At 38.6% G+C, this 19707-nt stretch overlaps 2 protein-coding genes across 4 annotated transcripts in view; one reads left to right on the plus strand and one right to left on the minus strand.

The window, feature by feature from the left end:
* Positions 1-3082: 3082 nt before the first annotated feature.
* On the minus strand, positions 3083-17411 carry nacc1a (nucleus accumbens associated 1, BEN and BTB (POZ) domain containing a). 2 transcript variants are annotated; one of them, XM_058048765.2, is made up of 8 exons: positions 17054-17411; positions 13646-13799; positions 13302-13574; positions 11306-11930; positions 11055-11225; positions 8713-8818; positions 8520-8617; positions 3083-7541 (listed from the first exon to the last, which is right to left on the minus strand). In XM_058048765.2, the coding sequence occupies exons 2-8, from the start codon at positions 13769-13771 to the stop codon at positions 7231-7233; spliced, it is 1710 nt and encodes a 569-aa protein (XP_057904748.2). In that variant the 5' UTR covers positions 13772-13799; positions 17054-17411; the 3' UTR covers positions 3083-7230. The 2 variants fall into 2 exon arrangements, with proteins under 2 accessions (XP_057904748.2, XP_057904749.2); XM_058048766.2 differs by lacking the exon at positions 17054-17411 and adding an exon at positions 16776-17022.
* sez6l2 (seizure related 6 homolog (mouse)-like 2) overlaps positions 16352-19707 on the plus strand; it is a 67851-nt gene continuing 64495 nt past the window's right edge. For both annotated transcript variants that reach the window (XM_078797239.1, XM_078797241.1), the window contains exon 1: positions 16352-16500. The gene's annotated coding sequence lies outside the window, so the exon portion shown is untranslated. The remainder of the gene's footprint in view (positions 16501-19707) is intronic.

Consider the following 19707-nt stretch of genomic DNA (forward strand, 5'->3'; position numbering starts at 1 on the left):
TATTTTTTATTTGTTTTTGTCCTCTGTGACATGGATGGGCTTGAGGCACAACACAACCATTTAGGGGAAGAAAAAAAAAACACACAGAAAGTGGCTTGTTTTCAATGACAAAAAATGTACACAAAGAAAAGAGGTGCAGATCCAATGGTGATGATGTGTTTGTCTAGATCTTTTGTGCTGGGGGGTGGGGTGGGGTGGGGGGAGGGGGGGCAAATTGGATGTTCAAAACCTCTAACCTCTCACGCCTTCCTTTTCTCTCTCTCTCTCTCTTTATCTGTCTCTCTCTCTCTCTCTCACTCTTGAGCCTCTCACCATATTTCTACCAGTGCATTTTGTAATTCCAAACAGGACTCTTCCTAAAGAATAAGAATAAAAAAAAAACAGAGAGAATGCACACTAGCTTGTCTTGTAGTCATTTCTGGGTCCAAATACTAACCATCTCCTCACCCATTGTGACTTTTATTCTTGAAATATTACTATTTTTTCTTTTGTAATATTAGGACTTTATTCCCAATTTTTCCTTTTTTTTTCTTTCCAATCAAGAACAAAAATATACTTTAATTCTTCTTTAAAAAATCCTCAATATTTTAATTTATTTTAAAGAATAAAACTTTATTCTCATTTTATTTTACATATTTTTTCCATATGATTTATTTTATTGAAAGCACAAACATTTTCCTCTCATTATTAGAATATTCAAACTCTTGTCATATTTCTACGACTATTACAAAATTACAAGGAAAACAATAACAACAATGGAGTTTTCCTATATAAGTATTATAACCATAAAGTCATAATGTCACTTTTTTTCTCATATTAAAACTTAATTATATTTTTCCTCAGGAGAAAAACATTGTAATACTATATCAAGTTGTTCCTTATAAAATTATACATATAGGGAAAAAACGCCCTCTTGTGGTTGTGCTGCAGAATTGTACAACGATGACTAAGGTAATTTAGCCATATTACTTTTTTCGCCTAATGTTATATATACAGCTTTAACACAACTTTATTTAATATAATCGGACTCCTGTATTTTAAATGTAACACATATCTACCGTATATTGGTTCCCCTTAAGAATAGTAGCAATTAGCCGTCAATGTAGGAAAACGCGCCCTCTTGTGGTAGTGCTGTAGAATTGCATAAAGATGACTCAGGTGACTAAGGCACATTACTGTTCTCGGCTAATTTGATAGTTTTAACACAACTTTAGCTAATAAAATCAGACACTTGTATTTTAAGCGTAACGTACGTCTACTGGCTATTCTACCGTCTATCGGTTCCTTTTGAGACATTTTATAAGGCTTAAAATCAGTGGAGCAATCAGCCATCAAATGTAGGAAAACGCGACCTCCTGTGGTCGTACTGCAGAATTACACAATGATTGGGTTTTATGCACATTAAACGGCTTTCACATATGATAAATACCATTTTGACACCAGTTTAGTTAAAAATATCAGCCACTTGTATTTTAGATGTATTTTTAATATATATATTATATATTTTTTAATATTTTAATTTTTTAAAATATTTTTTGTATAAAAAGGCTTGTCAATAAGTACCTGCAATGCTAACACGAGCCGAAAGGGGGCGGAACTGACTTGTACAATACAATACAATGTAATAACGCTTCCTAAAGAAAAAAAATCAGATTAGCACCACAAATATGATAAAAAATTAATCTATAATTGTCAAGCAAAAGCAAAAAAAATAGTGCCTGCATTGGCAATAAACCAAACGGACGAGAGAAATTGTTACAAATCTTTTTATTAAGATATTCATCATTGAATCCATTTGGACACGTTGTTTTTATTATTCATATTTTGTATTTTACAGGTGTTAATGTGCAATTACCTTTTGATAATGTCGGGTCACAGTTACAGGGCTTTCACAAAGTTATTGGCACTTGGAACACAGAAAGAAGAAGAAGAAGAAGAAGGTGGACTGGCGCTACAAGGGTTACACAGGCCAAGCCAGTACTGCACGGGTTGTGAAGAAGAAGAAGAAGAAGAAGAAGAAGCAGCAGCGCCATTTCTGGGGGTAAATACTGTATATACCTCATGCTGTGAGTGTACAACAAACAATCTTAGCTCTACGTGTGTGTGTGTGTGTGTGTGTGTGTATATATGTATAATGTACAGTATTTCTCTATACATGTATATATCATATTTATATATGTACCATTGTGTGACACAAGGATCTCCATGCCATGCCACAACTTAACCTGTTCAAGTGTGTAGGTCTACATGTCGTGTAAACACATTTGATGAAATGCATTGCACACACAACACTTACTGAGGGTTGTGGGGGGAGGGGGTTGCCCCCCCCCCCCCCCACACAGTGGAATATTGTGACTCGGCTGCTGACGTAAAAAAAAAAAAAGCAAGCAAACGCGTCCTTCCTGTGAGAAAATAGTGCTGATTCACAGCTGATATTGCAGCGGGAGTCAATGAGTCATCACTCGGATGTAAATATAGATCAGTCGCTGCATCTCTGCAATCTCGTTTAGGACCTCGTTATTATTATTATTATTATTGTGGCTTTAAATGGCCACAAATTGGGTTTTTAGTTCCACTTATTTTTTACTATAGGATTTTGGAATAGTGCAAAAACATTAAGAATTTTGTCAAATGCATGGGATTGATTGTTGACGCAGAAACAGTAAACAATGGAGTGCACTACTTGACTGTCACCAGTAAGGGGGGCTGCTTGATCATGTTTATTCATTCATTCATTCATTTTCTACCGCAAAAAAATTAAGAGAAAATAATTTTAATATTATAATTAATATTTTAATTATTAAAATTTTTTTTTAAATTAATATAATTAATAGGCACCAGCACCCCCACAACCCGCATTTTCTACCGCAAAAATATTAAATGAGAAAATAATTTTAATTTAATATTATAATTAATATTTTAATTATTTTTATTTATTTTTTTATTTTAATTAATATATTTATTATAAGCTGGGATTGGCTCCAGCACCCCCCGCAACCCTCGTGAGGAAAAAGCGGTAGAAAATGAATGAATGAATAATTATTATAATACATTTATGACTTGTTCATTTTCCCAATAGACACATTTTGTCCAATAAGTATTAATAACTAAGTCTTTACATGCTACTTCTACGTGGTTGTTCACCGGGCTACTCATCTTTACGCAACACAAACAAGTTGAAACCGATTATTGTAAAAAATGTGGGAAAAAAATCATAAAAAGCTTCAAAAAAATTTTGCTTTAAACATGAAAAAAAAATCTAAAATTGCCATGCAATGCTATTATGCAATTATCAAAGTTAGGATATTTTTATATTATATTTGTCCACATGGTGGTGCTACCTTTTCCCATTCAAAGCATGCAGAAACATTTTCTTGCAACTGAAATGATGGGTGACGATTATTATTTTTTTTTCATTTTGTCCAATAAGTATTAACAACTAAGTCTTTACATGCTACTTGTGCGTGGCTGTTCACCGGGCTACTCATCTTTACGCAACACACGAGTTGAAACCGACTCAACAGCGCCTCTGCTGGTCGAAGCCAAGTATTGCACCCCCCATTTGGACATTTTATGTATGTTTTTACTATTTTTTTTAAAACTATTTTAGATGTGTTGAATAAAAATAGGTGAAAGTTGAGGATACTTTAGCTTTAAAGTAATAATAATAAATTTTAAAATAGAAAATAAAATATTGTAAAAAAAAATGTGGGAAAAAAAATCATAAAAAGCTTCAAAAAATTAAAAAAAAAATCTAAAATTGCCATTTAATGCTATCATGCAATTATCAAAATTAGGATATTTTATATTATATTTGTCATGATGGTGCTACCTTTTCCTACTCAAAGCATGCAGAAAAAATTTCTTGCAACTGAAATGATGGGTGACGATTATTATTTTTTTATCCATAGTAAAAGTGGAAAAAATACCAATAAAAAAATAAAGCAGCAACATGATTGAGGCTGTTCAAATCCCTATTTCAGGGTGGGAGAAACAATCAATACCACACAAAGACAAAATTCTTAACAGTCAATAAACAGACTAGTTCCTTTCAGAGTATCCAACATCTGTGAGGTTAGCGAAAAAAGCCAATAAACGTCGTCATTTCTCCAAAGGAAACGTTGGGAGGACACGACAACAACCGTGACGCCAATAAAGCCGAGACAAGCAGCGAGATGAACAAAAAACACCAGGAAAAAAAAAAAAACCGTGGAGGTGAACAAACCAGGAAGCACAACAGTCTTGAAAGATACTGGTTCGAGGTAAGCGGAGTGCTCGTATGAGGTTTTGTAGTTATTTATTTACTGCTTAATCCCAAAGTACTGCATCTCTCTTGGATTCGCTTTCATCTGGACGCACACACACATTCTTGCGCTTTTGAGAAAAAAAAAAAAAAAGAAGAATTGCGTGCTGTGCATCGTTAAAAGTGAGGTTTTGTTGAGCGGACGAGGAATGGAAAAAGAAGCAGCGTCGTGACACTGCAACCCGTCTTAAGAAAAATAGACCGTTTTTTTCACCTTTTTATCTTAAACGCATGCATGCTTCAATCAGATATGAGACACACACACACACACACACACACACACACAACGTCAGTAACAAAGTCATTAATATGGTAACAGGAAGTGACGTTTTGGAATAGAAGCATTTGAAACTGATGTAAAAAGGGAAAGGGTAGAAAATTGCTACACTTCAGTTAAGGTGCTCAAACCACTGCTGCTTCTCCCTAAGGTGCGTCTAAAAGATCCACCCGGCCTCACGGGGAAAGGAAGTCCAAAATAAACACGGGCACAACGTTGATTCGCCGTCACACACACACACACACACACACACACACACACACACACACACATTGACAGGTAGTACCAAGAACAAACAGCAATATTGCTTCCCATTTGCCGACCACGCTTCCGCGTATTGATTTCAATTCAAAAAGGCACATTCCAATATTCCATAAATATGATGACTACTTTAGAAGTTACACCCAAGGGGTGTCCAAAACTTTCCCATAGAGGGTGGGGGGCAAAAAAAAAAATCCTGCATCCCATCTTTGTGATACAAGTAGATTAATATCAACTTTGGTGTTTGCTAATTTTTTTTCCCATTTTTGCTGTGCTTTATTTTTCAATTATTTTTTAAGTTTCTTCTTAAATAATCTGTGTGAATTTTCTTATGACTTTTTATTCCTATAATATTATAAATTTTTCCCCTGACATAATTAGCCATTATACAAATTTATTTTGTTTCTTATTATGACTTTTTTTTGTCTTAAATTTATTTTTATTTTTTTCCACCTATTACAAGCTTTTTTTTTTTAGTTATGTCAGTTTTTCTCTTTTTCTCTTTCTCATAAAATTCCAGCAAATTTTTTCTTCTTATTTCTGCGTTTTTACAATTTTTTTTAATTTAAAATAATAATAAAATAATTATATAGAATTGAGTATAATGATTTAAAACTTTTTTTGTAATTATGATTTTTTTTCCCCATAATATTTGGACTTGAAACTTTTCTTTTTGTAATTAGGATTTTTTCCCCCATAATATTTGGACTTTAAACTTTTCTTTTTGTAATTATGATTTTATCCCTATAATATTTGGACTTTAAACTTTTTTGTAATTATGATTTTATCCTCAATATTTGGACTTTAAACTTTTCTTTTTGTAATTATGATTTTATCCCCATAATATTTGGACTTTAAACTTTTCATTTTGTAATTATGATTTTTTTCCCCCATAATATTTGGACTTTAAACTTTTCTTTTTGTAATTATGATTTTATCCCCATAATATTTGGACTTTAAACTTTTTTGTAATTATGATTTTATCCTCATATTTGGACTTTAAACTTTTCTTTTTGTAATTATGATTTTATCCCTATAATATTTGGACTTTAAACTTTTCTTTTTGTAATTATGATTTTATCCCTATAATATTTGGACTTTAAACTTTTCTTTTTGTAATTATGATTTTATCCCTATAATATTTTGACTTTAAACTTTTCTTTTTGTAATTATTTTTTTCCCCCCATAATATTTGGACTTTAAACTTTTCTTTTTGTAATTATGATTTTTTTTCCCCCATAATATTTGGACTTTAACCTTTTCCTGCAACATAATAAAAAAAAATACAACTTTGTTGTTGTTTTTTCCACATATTACAGCGTTAAAAAAATTATTGAATATTTAAAATTGATGCTACTAAAATGACGGAATTTTTCCTTCACATTATGACTACTATGTTATTCTCAGAAAATTATATTAAATTAAAACCAAAGTAAAGTAAAATGTAGTTTTTGTTTTCTTGTCTAATTACTTTGGACACCCCCCACCCCCCCACACCATGCCGCTACATGACTCCGTGTTTTTGGGCTGTAACCTCCCCACACATCATTGTCATCATAGTCAACAGACACGCCGGCCGAATCGTGAAACGCTTCAAAACTAGCAGTTCAACTGCTCGCTTCATCAATCTGCACCCTCAGTCATTATTGTTATTATTATTATTTATTATTATTATTATTAAGGGCCCAGTACTAAGATGACTTTTTACTGTTAAAAAGACAGCACTTCTCCTCATTGGCCAAGACTCGCTCTCCGTTTAAACACGGAAACAAGCCTGGCCTTGCTCGTACAAATATAGCTTCTCTTCTAAAAATATCCCCATCTTTGATTTACCTGTTGCCCTTTAAAATTCCATGGAAATGGTCTCGGTAAAAAGCTCCGCCCCTTTCTGCCTCTCTGATCACCTTTCAGCTTGCTAAAAATATAGGAAACAATAAAAGGGGATATATTTATATATATATATAAGACACGACTCGAGGCTGGGTGAAGGAAACGTGGAAGATGCGAGAAGAGTGTTCACTCTTTACTAAAAAAAAAAATAAAATAAAAAAATGTCAGCAACCCTTACATTCAATACATTCACCACCGCGTACTCCCCGCCTCCCACTCCGTCACCACGCGCTAATACCGGGAATGTAAGTCATACGCAACAATGAATGTGCTTACACACCTTCAAGGACGAGGAGAGGCGGGATGACGCCTCAAGCTCCGCCCCCCTCCGCCGTCCCCACGCTTTGTTATACAGAAAAAAAAAAGCATGTGTCCGGGTTACAGGCGTAGCAGTGTAGTATAGACAGTCGAGATGTGAGAGTGAGCCAAGCACAACAGGGGGGGGGGGAATACTGCCGTGCCCGTGTCGCGCTAAAACGTCCCGCCATCATCGCGAGGCTCAAAACAACGCTCCGACGTCCCCGCTAACGCCCGGAAGAGATTCACCTGAAGAGCCGCCCGACTCCACGCCCGCGCCGCCGGAGGCTTCCAGAGAGGCGGGGTCGAACGTGGCGTCGGCACCCAAGGTGTCGTCTTCGGCTTTGACGCCGTCGGAGAGGAAGGCGGAGTAAGCGTCGCTCTCGGCGATCAGGAGCTTGAGCTTGGGGATCCAGCTCTTGCGGACCACACGGCGGGCGTTGGTGCACATGTCGGCGGCGATGGCGTTCATCTCGCTTTCTTTGAAGCTGGTGGCAAAGTTCTGGCAATAAACTGCGGCCGGGGACGGAGGGGCGAGAACGTATCGTTAGTATGACCCGGTTATAAAAGTAGCATCGAGTATCGTTATGTAATTTATGTCCACTCATGAAATTATTTTGGACTGATCCACTTTCCTTTTCCTTGACGTGCTGCCGTCAGAAGAGTCTCCGTCACGTTTGGGGAAACATACATAACTACTTTTTTAAATTTTTTTACCGTATTAATCATTTACCAGGCCGCCTGTGTTATAACTGACCTGACACTGCTCCGCTAAATAATAAATAATAAATAATAAATAATAAATAATAAATAATAAATAATAAATAATAAACAATAAATAATAAATAATAAATAATAAATAATAAATAATAAATAATAAATAATAAATAATAAATAATAAATAATAAATAATAAATAAATAATGAAAAGCGGCAGAAAATTTAAAAAATGCGGAAAAGCAGCAGAAAAATAAAAAATAATACAAAATACAAAATAATAAATGATTAAAAAAAATAATTTAAAAAATAATAATAATAATAATGAGGAAAAGCATCAGAAAATGAACAAATAATAAATAATAAATAATAAATAATAAATAATAAATAATAAATAATAAATAATAAATAATAAATAATAAATAATAAATAATAAATAATAAATAATAAATAATAAATAATAAATAATAAATAAATAATAAGCGGCAGAAAATTAATTTAAAAAATGCGGAAAAGCAGCAGAAAAATAAAAAATAATACAAAATAATAAATAAATGATTTAAAAAAAAAAAAATAAAATAAATAAATAAATAATGAGGAAAAGCGGTAGAAAATGAATAAATAAGCGGCAGAAAATTTATTTACAAAATGAGGAAAAGCGGCAGAAAAATAAAAAATAATGAATAAGGAAAAGCGGTAGAAAATTAATGAATAAATAAAACATAATAAATAATAATAAATATATTTATGTAAATAAATAAATAAAAGTGCTCACATTTGACAGCATGCAGCACTCGGTTGTCCAACGGCTTGCGACTCGGGTCATTGGTGGATGAGCGGATGCCCGTCCCACAGCTGTTAGCTAGCGTATTCCTGCATAGAAACAACAAAAAATAAAATAATGACCAATAACCAACACGACCGTCTGGGTTCTCGAAGGCGACGACACGCTGTCAGACGAAACCGACCTGTCAAAGAAGGCGGCCAGCAGCCTCCTCAGCAGCACCTTGTGTCTGGTCCCCGCACTCACGTGACAGTTCATCAGCTGGGCTCGGGAAATAAACACCGACGTACCTGGGAACACGCGGACACATGCGGAGGACATTACACACCCGTTTCTCGGTCACATGCGAGTACTATACATTGCGAGGCATGGAGCCGTAACGTCCTTGACTTGGACGCTGAGTCACAAGCGTGGCGTGGATTCAGCCTGCTAATGAGGGAACAACGTCATCTTAAGGAATAAAATCCCCTCCCGAACGCAGCTATGTCTCTTACGGACGGGCATGACAAATCAATAAGTGACCGTACATTTGTCCCTAATGTGGAATGTGATTAATGTTGTGCATATGCGCTATACGAGGCTCCAGCATACCCCCCGCGACCCCCTCTAATCAGGATAAGCGACATAAATCGATGGATATGCGCTATATGCTGAAACAGGAAGAGATTTTAACATCATGGTGCCAGGATGCTGACCAAAAAGGAATGCAATAAACACACAAAATGACAACATTCATAATAAACTAGCTAGTACCAAACTAGCTAAACAGCTAGTACCAAACTAGCTGACAAAATGGACCGGGGGTGGGAGTGTTGGTACTACACAGAACACTACTACAATGTAAAAAAAAACACACTACCGCAATTGGGGAATAATAAATATGTAGCTTAAGCAACTTTTTACCGCAAAGCATGCTGGGAAAGCATACTTTTTTTTAAATTTATGTTTTAAAACATCGCTTATTCTGGATAATTCATGCGACCCAGACTCTACCTCTACCGGCTCCCATTGTTAAATCGAGTTTGAGACCCCTGACTTAAAAAAAAACTTGTTCTGAACTCCTGTTTCCATGCCAGCACCGAACAGAGTTCTGTCATAGTAGAGGTCTGTGACGGTACCCCCATTGGGTGTCCTATATTTATCAATGACACTCATGGTGAAGCCCCTCAAAATGTTTTGAAAGACATGCTAGCATACATGTCATACAAATAGCGTCAAATCATTAAACAAACTTGCTAAGTCCCGGCCATGGCCATGTTTTTCAATCAATCTTGCTCAAATTTTACAGACACCTGTTTGTCAAACACCCTCAATTAGTGAGGTATATTTGTCCGAAAAATATTAGCACCGTCGGGCTACATGTTTTAACAAATTTTCACCCTGTTGTGTGCAGCAGGTCAGGAGTTGAAGCACTATGTTCTATCTAAATACAGTCGTGTTGTCGTGCAAAGCCCTTGAGGTGACTCAACAGCGCCACTGCTGGTTGCATGCAGCTATTGCAACCCATTCTAAATACAAGGATGAAGAGTCTTGAACCAGTCATGATGTGCTATATATATCACTATATTGACACTTACTATGGTACACATTATGTCATTGGATGGTCATATCACCTCGTTCTTCGGTACGTGCCCAAAAAAAATTAATTAATTAATAAAAAATAAAAGTAAGTAAAAATAAAATTAAATAAAATTAACATTAAAATAAATTCTAATTATATTAGGAAAGCAGGAAGTGAACAAATGTAACAGTTACTGATTGTAAAAGTACCAGATGGAGGGGTAGGATTTAATAAGCTTTGCTTCTTCCTACTCCTTTTGGACATGTGTTACCCATTACGTCATTGTATGGTCATATCACCTCGTAGTTCGGTTTGTGACAAAAATAAAATAATTAATTAATTAATTAAAAAATTAAAAACTTCAACTATATTATGAAATGAGGAAGTGAACAAATGATTGTTACTGATTGTAAAAGTACCAGATGGAGGGGTAGGATTTCATAAGATTTAATGTCATTCTATGGTCATATCACCTTGTACTTTGGTACGTGACTAAAATGAAATAAAATAAAAAATAAATAAATAGTTGTTGTTTTTTTTTTATTCAATTATATTAGGAAAGCAGGAAGTGCACAAATGTAACAGTTACTGATTGTAAAAGTACCAGATGGAGGGGTAGGATTGAATAAGTTCTGCTTCTTCCTACTCCTTTTGGACATGTGGAACTGTGAATTTATTATGGGATGCATTCAATTGTAATCTGATGCATGTTCAAATGAAATTAAACCATTACCGTTCTGCCTCAACTGCAGTTGAACTGAATCAACAATTCAGGTACTATACCAATCCCTAATCTTCAGGTTGTGTTCAACTCCAGTCTCCAAGCACATCTTTCAACATCTTGTTGTATTTACATTTGACTATAAAGAAGATTTAGCGCAGAGCCTCAACTTGATCCACTTTACAAGTGCGTTTTTGTTCCCCGAGTGCCATGTTAAGAGCATTGTTAAACATACTGTACATACCTGAGACCAGCTCTAGTTTCTCAGCAGGATCCCCTTCCTCGTATAATTTTGGATGACAGCGGTTTCCTATCTGGGCGATAAGTTCTGCAGGGAGACACGTGAGGTCTCTGCCCCGCATGCGCCCCCGTGTCTCTGTGTGGTCGGGGAGGGCCTCCACCCGCTCACCAGCAGCTGAGGAAACACAATGCTGCAACATTAGAAGATAATCGCACACCATCATTCCATTTCATTGACGTTGGAGCGTGTTCTACCTGCAGCGCCCATATTGAGCATGCTGTACATGGTGTACATGTTGCAGATTTGTCTGTACTGCTCTTCGGCACACTCCTCCGCGCCCTCCTCTTCTTCTTCCTCGTCATGGTAGCTGATGGGGGAGTCACTAGCGTAGGTGCTCAGGGTGCCGGGGCTGGCACCCTCCGACATGCCGACGCCGGACGCGGAGCTCCCATTGGTGCCGACAGCGCCGCTGCTTGCCGCCATGCCGGCAAGACTCGTTGCTGTGGCGCCCATACCCATGGCCAATCCGAGGGTTCCCGGGCTCTGGATGGCGCTGCCTCGTACCGCCTCCTGGGAGTAACGTGCCGCCTTTCTGGCTCCGCCTCCCGCAGCGCCCGAGCCTACTCCGCCTCCATCACGGCTGCTGCCGCCCTCCCACAGCCGCTTGGCGACGGGAGTGCAAACCACCGAATGAGCGGCGGTGGCTTCCGGTTGGCTGGCTGGCTGCTCAGTTTTCACTCGGTACACCAACGGGAGGGGCGTCAAGCTTGCGGCGGGCCGGGCCGCGTTGGTAGCGGTCTGTGTTACGGGGCTCTGAGGCTCAGACGGTGGAGCCTCCTCTACATTAAGACCTTGTGAGTCACAGCTGGGGGAAGAGACCTGGAGATCGAAGTATACGTACATTAGTTCTGTGGCGGCATATACAGTATGATGATAGAAGATGTATTAACAGCCATGTGTTTTCTTAATGGCAACAGAGTACAACCAGCCTTACACAGTCAAACAAGTGTGTGCCAGTAATGGTTTAATTTTAATTTTAATTTTAATTTTAATTTTAATTTTAATTTTAATTTTAATTTTAATTTTTTAAATTTAATTTTAATTTTAATTTTAATTGATAAGAAAAACTAAAATAAATTATGTTTTACATTTTAAAGTTTTAAATCATTCTTTAGATTTTTCATTTTTGTATTTTTTTAAGTCTTTAAACTAAATTGTTGGACATATAAAAAAAAATATCCACTATTCATCCATCCATTTTCTGTGCCGCTTATCCTCACTAGGGTCGCTGGGGTATGCTGGAGCCTATCCCAATTGACATTGGCTTATATATGTTACCAATGTCAATTCAATTCAATTGTTGGACATATATACAAGTTACAAATGGTGATTAATCATGATTTATTAATTGAAAAGCTGATTAATGGTTCAATTAAAATGTATTTAATTTAATGTATTTAATTCCATTTAATTTTAATTTAATTTTAGTTTTTATGTTTTTTTAATTTATAAGAAAAACTAAAATAAATAGTTTTACATTTTAAAGTTTTAAAAAAATTCTTTACATTTTTCATTTTTGTATTTTTTTAAGTCTTTAAACTTAATTGTTGGACATATAAAAAATATATCCACTATCCATCCAATCCATTTTCTGTGCCGCTTATCCTCACTAGGGTCGCTGGGGTATGCTGGAGCCTATCCCAATTGACATTGGCTTATATATGTTACCAATGTCAATTCAATTCAATTGTTGGACATATATACAAGTTACAAATGGTGATTAATCATGATTTATTAATTGAAAAGCTGATTAATGGTTCAATTAAAATGTATTTAATTTAATGTATTTAATTCCATTTAATTTTAATTTAATTTTAGTTTTTATGTTTTTTTAATTTATAAAAAAAAATAAAAAATAAATAGAGTTTTACATTTTAAAGTTTCAAAAAAATTCTTTACATTTTTCATTTTTGTATTTTTTAAGTCTTAAATTGTTGGACATGTAAAAAAATATATCCACTATCCATTCATCCATTTTCTATGCCGCTTATCCTCACTCGGGTCGCTGGGGTATGCTGGAGCCTATCCTAGCTGACTTTGGCTTATATATGTTACTAATGTCAATTCAATTCAATATACAAGTTACAAATGGTGATTAATCATGATTTATTAATTTAGAAGCTGATTAATCTGATAAAAATTAGTCAGCCCAATAAATTACTGTGTAAAATACTTGTATGTTTTTTTCACCTTAAGGAAGAATTCAGTGCCTTTTTCCATGATCTGTTGGATCTGCAGGAATCCGGCAGTATACATGAGGAGGAACTGGTCCCCAACCGTCATGCTTAGACGACCCGTGTAGCAGAAAGCCAAAATCTGCTGGAAGCTCTGAGGCTGCACGGCCGGCGGGAGCTCCACCACCGTTGGACTGGCCTCGTTGCCGCTACAGCCTCCGCTACCGCCGCTGTTGCTGAAAAGGTCCCGGAAGTAAGAACTGCTAGCAGCCAACACAGCACGATGGGCCTTTCACAACATAAAAAAAGAGTAGTCTGATTAGAATGGTTCACAAGACATATGTTGACATAGGTTCTTACCTTGAAGGCATGTCCCTTGACCACCACCGAGACGTCACAGTAGAGCCCCTGCAGCCGCTGCTCATTCAAACATTCTAAGACGTTATTTCCAAAGTTCGGGATCGCCATCTGGAGGGTCTGGGCCATGGTGCGCCAACGCACACCACCAAAGGCTCTGGTAGGGGAAAAAAATAACAAAATAAGCCACCGAAGTGCAAAGAAATTAATATATAGGAATAATAATTTTAGCGGAAAGTCAAGTCTCTAACTTTGAGTCACCAAAATAAAAGCACATGTGTTGTGCTGTCAAGAGTGATGCAATAAAGCATGATGGAAAAGAACCGTACTTATGCTATCACAAAAACTGTACTTTATTGCGTCACCTACTAGATTGGAGTTCAGCTACTTCCGCATTACACGAGTGCACCTCACGGTGATTGAACATGTCCGTATATAGTGTCAATATTTAAGTGCCATTGTTATCTAAGCACTGCCTTAATCCTCTTGGGCATGGAATTCACTAGAGCTGGATAGGTTGATACTGGAATGCTCTTCCATGATGACATCATAAAGCTTGGACTTAAGGATGAAGTGGTACGTCCACGTCCACATGAAGTGGACAAAACCCAAAACTGATGTGTAGTCATGTGGTCTTCTATGAAGAGTAGATGGTGATAAGATCTGATGTTTCTGTCATTCCATGCTGATGTTATATTTGGTCTACCTTGTTCCGTGTCTTCCATTTTCTGTCATATTCAAAATTCCATGTTTTTTCCACCCATAGACTCTCCACATTGTTCATTCATTCATTCATTTTCTATCGCTTTTCCTCACGAGGGTCGCAGGGGGTGCTGGAACCTATCTCAGCTATCTTCGGGCAAGAGAGGCGGGGTACAACCTGGACTGGTGGCCAGCCAATCACAGGGCACATATAGACAAACAACCATTCACACTCACATTCATACCTATGGACAATTTGGAGTCGCTAATTAACCTAGCATGTTTTTGGAATGTGGGAGGAAACCGGAGTACTCTGAGAAAACCCACGCATGCACGGGGAGAACATGCAAACTCCACACAGAGATGGCCGAGGGTGGAATTGAACCCTGGTCTCCTAGCTGTGAGTTCTGCACGCTAACCACGAGACCGCCGTGCCGCCCCAGTGTTTACATTTCGATAAATATTTTGTTTAAAACTTGAGACCTGTAATATTTGTTATCATTGTCATTTTTTCATGTAAATTGAGGGAGCAAAAGCAGTATCGGCCACAAATATTGGCCCAAGCAAAATCGTCCATCGTCTATCGGTATCGGCATGGGCCCCAAATAAAAACCCTAATTCTTACCTCGGGTTAAACTGCTTGTACACAGGTGACATCACCTTTATCTTTACAGATAATTCATGAGGCAATCAGACAGATTTTTCTCCTTAAAAACAAACCTATAAATGCAACGATACGGTGAAGAGTAGTCCCACACCACAAATGCAACACACAGGTTACAGCTATACCATTTGCACCCACAACTTTTCACACAGGCCACAAACAATGATATTTCCTTGAAGATTTTATGGCTAATCTACATTCCATTAATCCTATACGTCACGTCGGCCTCTCGGGAGCTCTTATTGCCATGCAGAGCTCAGTGAAAGCCTGTTTTATGTTCTGTCTTCCATGAGCCATAAAATCCAGTGTCCTTAGATAACTGGGTCATGTGCTGTTATTCTCTGCGTGTGTGTGTGTGTGTGTGTGGCCTCGGCAAACAGCGCATAGCATGATTTTATTCACTGTATGCCAAACATCCAAAAGCAAACACTCGCCTTGCACTGCACCCTTCAGTGAAAGTCACTGAATATTTCTATGTAATGCACTGATATGGGATTCAATGCAGGGCTAAGTTTCATAAAAAATGTAACAAAATGCATCAATTCGTGCATGTACAATGTATATACATTAAGAATGCCTGGAGTCTGAACAAACTTATTTAAAAAAAGACAAGTGGTGATGTTGTGTACTGCGAACTTTGACGGGACCGACCAGCAAGTGCTGGTGAGAGCAGCCCCATCATATCCAAAGCCTTTCATTTGGGACTTGGCCAAGCTCCGGGCTAAAAGAGAAATGCTCTCTTTGTCTCCCTCCAGCTCCCTCTCCCTCATACTAAAACACAGATGCGCACACACAAACTCAAACAAACCCACAAAAGGCACAGTGACTCGCACACAGACAATACAGCTTGTTTACGGATTGGCGAGCCGCAGTGAGCACACATGCTTGCACATGAAGACACACAAACAGAGGAGGATTGGTGTGGGGGGGGGGGTGGTTTGCACACTTTGCTCTGACAGTGAAAGAGATGTGACTGCATGCGTCTTTCTGCACCAAGAAGGGGTCATCCCAGGCCCCCCCCCCCCCCACTCTCTCTTCCTATTAAAACCTAGAAAAGGAATGCCTAGCTACTCAAAATCACTGTAATCCTAAACCAGTCTTGCTTGGAAAAGTGGGTCAGCACACTCAAAAGACATTTTGTCTACAGAACATGCTTATTCAAGGGTCTACATTTTGTATTGTGATAGTAATTATGTCTGAATTGAAGCAACTGTGGAGTCATTGCTGCAGCTGGCATACACAATGCTGACTTTCTGCAGGCATTTCCTGGTTCTCATGTGCCCGTCAAAGTCAGGACAGACACGCTGCATACAAAGTCAACACACTCTTAATTTAATGTTTTAGTTAACGTTAAAACCGAAAGGGATGCCGGGTAAAATGGGGGAGCTCACGAGGACATGGTGCCAGTGTACCAGCCGGGGGTCTTCTCGACTGTCTGGCTGGCACCGGAGGCGACGTGAGGGAGGCGGCACAGGCTGGCAGCGAGACCCCGGTGAGTCTTTTCTTGCTTCTTATACAGCATTCCGAATGTAGTTATTAAAAAAAATAGCCAATTTTATTAGTGTTAATTCACGCCGACGTCTCTCGGGACTGATAACACCGTTTACCTTCCTCTCCAATCCGCAGCGGGCCTGTATAAGAGGTGGCTAACGGCTAAAGCTAACTGTTAAATATTTTGGGCGAACCGATTCCAGAATATCACGCATTCCCACGACGGCACACAACACTTAACACTACTAAAAAATGACACAAAAGACGTGTACTTACAGTCTAGGCGGGCGAGGTAGCTCGGCTGCGACCGTGGTTTTATCCGAGAGAGGAAAAAAAACACCGAGATGTGGCTTATTTAAATATTTTGGTGATGGGGGAAATCGCTCCCCCTGCCAGTCTCCATTCTAGCCGACATCAACAGGTCATCCCGGGACACGCAGCAGCTGACTGCGAGCCAGACGGAACCAGTGCGGCAGCTAGCGGGGGGTGGGGGGTGGGGGAGGGCTCACAACAAGGCGCAATTATTCTCAAGTGGCGCAAGAATGGACACACACCTGACCACCCGTTGTATTTTGGTGTGTTTCGCGGCGAGAGGAAGTCATTTGCGGTGATCTCGAACGGACACCGGAAGTGCAGCCATTGTGGTATCATCCCCTACTTTCTTGCAAACTTTAAATGGTCCCGTATCAGCCGGATTCTTCATCATCCTCTTCATCACGGTGAAGAGGCGCAGACTGGCCCTCCCTCCTGCTTCCTCTTTCCTTCTTCCTTTCTCCTCCTCCTCTCCTCCTCCTCAGCAGCAGCAGTCGCCACCGCCGCTGGATCCTGACACGACCCCAGTGGAGGATGTCTGCCACACCGGCACACTAGACTACCAATTCCACCCCTCTTAGCCTGGAAGTCGATACCGATTGTGGCTTTAAAAAAATGGGGGGGGGGGGGGACACACCACTATCGCTGTACCGTGGCAGCCATTGAGTGGGAGGGACAAGCCTAAAGGAGAGACGCCCAACAAGGTGCAGGATCTCCGGTGGTGGGGAACGACGTGGAACGTTAATGCACGATTCGCTCGGCAGTACGGCACAATAAGGACAACTCTTTTTTTATTTGTGTTTTACCTCTCATAAATAAACATTAGTTTTGTGAAAAAAAAATGACTTAATGTCACATTTGTATCCAAAATTAATTTATTTTATTTTTAGACCTTCTGCAAAATATTAAAAGAACACTCAATACATCAGAGCATTACATCGGTTTTGTTTTAATTAATAACTACTCTTAAAATGAACCTAAAATGCACTATAATATTTGCAGTTGAACTTCATTTGAACTTCAAGACTTGAGTCTTGAACCAGTCATGATGTGTTTTATATATATATATATATATATATCACTATTGTATGGTCATATCACCTTGTACTTCGGTACGTGACAAAAAATAAAAATAAATAAATTAAAGTTAAAAAAAATAAAATTAAATAAAATTAAAAGAAATCAAAACTATATTAGGAAATCAGGAAGTGAACTAAAAATAAATAAAAATAAATAAATTAAAGTTAAAAAAATAAAATTGAATAAATTTAAATAAATTAAAACTATATTATGAAAGCAGGAAGTGAACAAATTTAACAGTTACTGATTGTAAAAGTACTAGATGGAGGGGTGGGATTTAATAAGCTTTGCTTCTTCCTACTCCTTTTTGGACATGTGGAACTGTGAACTGATTATGGGATGCACTCAATTGTAATCTGATGCATGTTCAAATGAAATAAAACCATAACCTCCAAATCTGTGGTCAAGGGTGGAGTGCTTGCTGTCTCCGGGTTGGAGATGAGATCCCGCCTCAAGTGGAGAAGAGGGGTTCAAGTACCGTCTGGTATTTATTTACCAGTCTATCTGCGTTCCTGGCCTAACGTATCGTCACAAGTTCTGGGTAGTGACTGAAAAGACAACATTGCAGATACAAGAGGGGGGCCTCGATGAAGAAAATATATGTCTCTCAAATGGCCTGGGAATGCCATGGGATTCCCTGAGAGGAGCTATGGATGACATATAGCCAAGGAGATGGAAGTCTGAGCTTCTCCGGTTAGGGCTGCTGCCCCTGCAACCCGATCCTGGATAAGTGGAAGATGGATGAAGATTACCTCGCCATTGGGAACGGCTGCAAACAGGATGTTTGGCTCAGAGGCCACTGAGCTTATGTCACATATTGTCATCAGCAGGAAGGAACTTAGATGGTCGCTCCATGATGGACCCCCCCCCCCCCCACAACAAATTCTGCTTCCAGGACTCTTGATGTACAGAACGGCTAATGATTGTGGAGTCGAATCTCTCTTAGAGTATATCTGTAAGGCGTTCCTCCATGCTTTGAGGGGCGTTATTCGGGTACCCTCGGCTTCCTCGCACCTACAGTGTGTGAGTGATAGGAAGAAAAGCTCTGACTCACAAGGGGAGAAGTCGTTTTGTTGACACCTTTACCTGAACAACCCATCTTTTTCAGACTTTTTTTAAGGAAAAAATGACTGTGCTATTTATATTCGGGTCAAGACGGTATTTAGGACACATTAATTTATTGTAGACATCATCATAACTGCCAAAAATATTTACCGCCATATTTAAAGCCAACGATTTGTTTACTTTATTTAGCAACATGATAAATCTGTACGCATTCATAGTGTCCACTTTAAGTTTTGTTTATGCTCAGATTGGTTCACCACAGGACTCACAGCTAGGAGACCCGAGTTCAATTCCACCCTTGCATGTTCTGTCCCGTGCATGCGTCCCAGTTTCCTCCCACATTCCAAAAATATGCTAGGTTAATTGTCCATAGGTATGAATGTGAGTGTGAATGGTTGTTTGTCTATATGTGCCCTGTGATTGGCTGGCCACCAGTCCAGGGTGTATACCGCCTCTAGCCCGAAGACAACTGGGATAGACTCCAGCAACCCCCGCGACCCTTGTTAGGATAAGAAAACGAACTTTATGTGTAAAAAGCATGTAAACAGGGAAATAGATGTGAACATGTGCCTTTAAGGTAGCCCACTGGATACTTTGTGGTCCCTTTCTCGGTCAGACATTTACATTAGTGTACGGGTTGTCTCCTCTTATATTGACGCGAAAAGAGGAAGTGGTTCGTAGACAGTGTCACGCTCTCAGGCAGCCCCGACGGGCCTGATGCCATGCGTCCCTGTCGCCGGCCCCTTGGCAG

This window comes from Doryrhamphus excisus, linkage group LG16 (genome assembly GCF_037039965.1).
Source record: "Doryrhamphus excisus strain RoL-2023G ecotype Guam linkage group LG16, RoL_Dexc_Guam_v1.1, whole genome shotgun sequence".
Taxonomy (NCBI): Eukaryota; Metazoa; Chordata; class Actinopteri; order Syngnathiformes; family Syngnathidae; genus Doryrhamphus; species Doryrhamphus excisus.

Excerpts from the sequence above, each read along its gene's own strand:
- nacc1a (XM_058048765.2), bottom strand. The coding sequence starts at position 13,771 with ATGGCCCAGACCCTCCAGATGGCGATCCCGAACTTTGGAAATAACGTC. Across the intron at positions 8,819-11,054 it reads GAAACTAGAGCTGGTCTCAG|GTACGTCGGTGTTTATTTCC; the intron begins GTATGTACAGTA and ends GCGTGTTCCCAG. Across the intron at positions 8,618-8,712 it reads CTGGCCGCCTTCTTTGACAG|GAATACGCTAGCTAACAGCT; the intron begins GTCGGTTTCGTC and ends GTTTCTATGCAG.